Source organism: Echinops telfairi, unplaced genomic scaffold (genome assembly GCF_000313985.2).
Source record: "Echinops telfairi isolate 266 unplaced genomic scaffold, ASM31398v2 ScPeMD7_18;HRSCAF=68, whole genome shotgun sequence".
Lineage (NCBI taxonomy): Eukaryota > Metazoa > Chordata > Mammalia > Afrosoricida > Tenrecidae > Echinops > Echinops telfairi.
Genome location: NW_022103915.1, coordinates 31,638,861 through 31,642,308, shown reverse-complemented (window position 1 = coordinate 31,642,308; position 3,448 = coordinate 31,638,861). Strand labels below are relative to the sequence as shown.

The following is a 3,448-nucleotide window of genomic DNA, read 5'->3' as shown; positions in this document are numbered from 1 at the left end:
TACAACTGTTATCGCAATCCATACACACATCAATTGTGTAAAGCGCATTTGTACATCATTCTCAAAACATTTTCTCTCCACTTAAACCCCGACATTAGGTCCTCATTTTTCCCCTCCCTCCCCGCTCCCCCTCCCTCATGAGCCCTTGATAGTTTATAAATTGGTATTTTGTCATATTGATCTTTCAAAAATTTTATACCCCAGCTTATTGCTGGTAATTATACACCGCTATGAAAACAGGCTGGAGCCCTGGTGGCATAGTGGTTTACAAGCTGGGTTGCTAACCATAACATCAGCAGTTCGAAACCACCAGCTGTTCCTCAGGAGAAAGATGAGGCTTTCTGCTCCTATAAAAACGTATAGCCATGGAAACTCACAGACACAGTTCTGCCCTGTCCTGTAGGGTCGCTATGAGTTGGAAATGACTTGATGACTAAAAATGGAAACAGGCCAGGAGAGAGTTTACTTAATAAGAGTTCTCCCTAGCACACAGCTTCTGGTTCGACCTTTGGAATTTCTGTACTGCATATAGATAGTTCTTTAAAAACTCATTATGTCCAAGGCAAACTAGTCTGACTTTTGACTTACAGGTGACTCTTAAGAAACCAGGTTTTCAGGGTTCAGGGTTCAAAGATCATCTTGGCAATAGCCTGAGTGGGTCACCTCAATTTCCATGGAATCCAGAAACCTGAATTCCGTGAGAATTAAAACCGCCTTTCCTCAGGCTTTACTTTTTACATTTCTGTCTGCTTCTGAAACTGAGGAGGGAAGTTTGCTTCACTGTTTATTCTGGTCGGTGTGATGGTTCTGCTATCTTGTAAATTTTAATCTTCATAATTAAAGAAACTGGCTATGATTTTTCACTTTTAAAAAATTTTTTCACTTTCCTAAATCCTCTTATAAGATGGAGAAAGTTATTTGCCTTTCTCAACCTTCCTCGTGACCCTTTAATACAGTTCCTTATGTGGTGGTGACCCCCCCAACCATACAATTATTTTTGTTGCTACTTCATCACTGTCATTTTGCTACTGTTATGGATCAGGCGACCCCTATGAAAGGGTCGTTCGACCCCCTCAAAGGGGTCTCGACCCACAGGTTGAGAACCGCTGCCTTAGAGGCAAGGATGACAAGACTTTGTTCTACATATTTTGGACGTGTTGCCAAGAAAGACCAGTCCCTGGAGAAGGACACCATGCTTAGTAAAGTGAAGGCCCTGGAGGGCATGGATTGGCACAATGACTGCAACAATGGTGAGGGTGGCACAAGCCCGAGTGGTGCTTCTTTCTAGTGCGCATAGGGTTGTTCTGGGTTGGAACGTACCCCATGGCACCTAACAACAGCAACAGGTGCAACGAGGTGTTTATGTTTTAAATCGTCTCTTATCAGAGCAGTATAGCTGAAAGGCTTTTGAGTGAAATAGCATACCTAGAATTTTATTACAGGGAAGCCAGCAAATCTCTTTGGCTACAAGAATGTAGTCCAGCCATCACCAATCTGTCAGGTTTTTCATAATATGGTGCCTTGCATGTTCCTGTGATGCTAGTATTCCAAATAGCAGTAAAGTCATCCAGGGCAGACCGATTTCAGGAGTGCTTCCAAACTCAAACTAGGAAGAAAGGCCTGGAGATCTATTTTTGAAAATCTAACTAATGAAAACCCTGGACCACAGCAGAATTGTGCAATATAGTGCTGGAAGAAGAGCCCTCTCAGTTGGAAGTCTTCTCAAAATACAGGGCAGCAAATGGGTGATCATGCAGGTGACTCCGGACTGGCAGCATTTTGCTCGGTTGTCCGCAGGGTCACCACGAGCCAGAGCCAACTCCATGGCAGCTGTCCACAGTTGTGTCCAGTGGAGAGGGGACCTCGGCGAAAAGTAACCATTTCTGTCATACCTATGAGGTTATAAACATACATGACAAAAAACAAGGAAGCAGATCAGATGTGTTTCCATGTTCTTCATTCTATTTTATTGAGTGATGTTAGCGTCAGACATTTAGTTCTTAGGAGCAGAATTTCCCGCCTGGAGGAAAAAGTACCTGCAGGAGAGTTGGACGTCACCGTATGGCTGTAACGCAAGAGCTCTGTTTGGGAGTTTGTGGGGAACTAGTGAGCAGAGTGAGCATTTTTATTTTGCGATTACGATTACGGCAGTTGGCCAGCTCTGGAGGACTATATGACATTTCCTTTTGATCAACCTACAGTAGGAGGCCTAATTATGAGTATGTGAAGATGAATGAGCTTGAATTATCTGAGGCCAAAGAGCATTTTGCCCCAGGTAATCTTCTATTGACCTGTTGATATTATCCAAAAAGTCTAACTAGATTTAGTCTTGCTTCACATATTTGCTTCTGGAGACACACTTTGATGGGACAGTGTTATCTTCTTTGGGTCTTAAAAGTGACCTACCCTGTCTTCACTTAGAAGCTAAGATGTGCTTCTTTTTCATTTTTAAATGATTGTGTATTTTAATACTTGATTGTGATTAAACTTTCCCTCAATTTATAGGAATTATTTTGTACAGAAATCTTGTGAGACTACTTCCTAAGGAAAGCCATGATTGTACAAAGAGTGGTGTTGAATTCCCGACCTGGTATGTATTTGTCTTTGATGAATAAGCACTGAGACTGATGATTACTAATTCCAATGGAGAATATAAAACACACTGATGCTGATACGGAAAATTAAAGTAGTAAGACTAGTGGAGAAATGATAAGAAATCTCTTTAAACAATGTATCACCGTTCTTCACATGATTGTCACAGTCATTTGTTGAAGACATAATAGATATTCTGGAATAATTAAAACATTTAAATATGTAGCTCTTGTTGTTTCTTTATATTAGGTGTCATTGATTCTTAAAAATGTTCTATTTCCTGTCAAAAGAGCGGATCTGTGCTCGCTGACGTCTAACCTGAGTCATAGAAGTGTGTGTAGTTCTGTAGTCACCGGAGAGGCTAGAGTCCAGTGCTGTGTTCCAGCCTTGGCTTTGCTGCTCACCTGGGATGGGACTTGGGAAATCACTAACCCCTTCTGAATAAAGTGAGGACTTGGGTTCCGAGCTTTGCATTCTGCTCCCACCTTCGACGTGCGACGATTCTGTGACTATGAAGTCTGCTCACTGGAATCGACTGAAGAAACACACACGTTTAGTGATGATGTTTTCATGGCTGTACATTTTTCTTTTCAAACCTCACATTTTCTAATTTATATATTTTAATACCCTTCACTTCAGGTAAACATTATAGTAATCCAATAATAGAAATTGATGGAAGTTTATTTGATATATGACTTGCAAATCAGGGTAGCATTTCTGACGAGGAGGTCAAAATATTAAGAAGAAAGATCTTTCAAAAAAAATTTTTTTAAAAAACATTTTATTAGGGGCTCATACAACTGTTATCGCAATCCATACACACATCAATTGTGTAAAGCGCATTTGTACATCATTC

At 40.8% G+C, this 3,448-nt stretch overlaps 1 protein-coding gene across 3 annotated transcripts in view; it reads left to right on the top strand.

The window, feature by feature from the left end:
- The window catches only part of PTGR2 (prostaglandin reductase 2), a 28,982-nt gene that overhangs the window by 1,147 nt on the left and 24,387 nt on the right, over window positions 1-3,448 (top strand). For all 3 annotated transcript variants that reach the window (XM_045287977.1, XM_045287978.1, XM_004698704.4), the window contains exon 2: window positions 2,506-2,590. In XM_045287977.1, coding sequence (XP_045143912.1) covers window positions 2,554-2,590 — 37 coding nt within the window. In that variant the 5' untranslated portion in view covers window positions 2,506-2,553. The remainder of the gene's footprint in view (window positions 1-2,505; window positions 2,591-3,448) is intronic.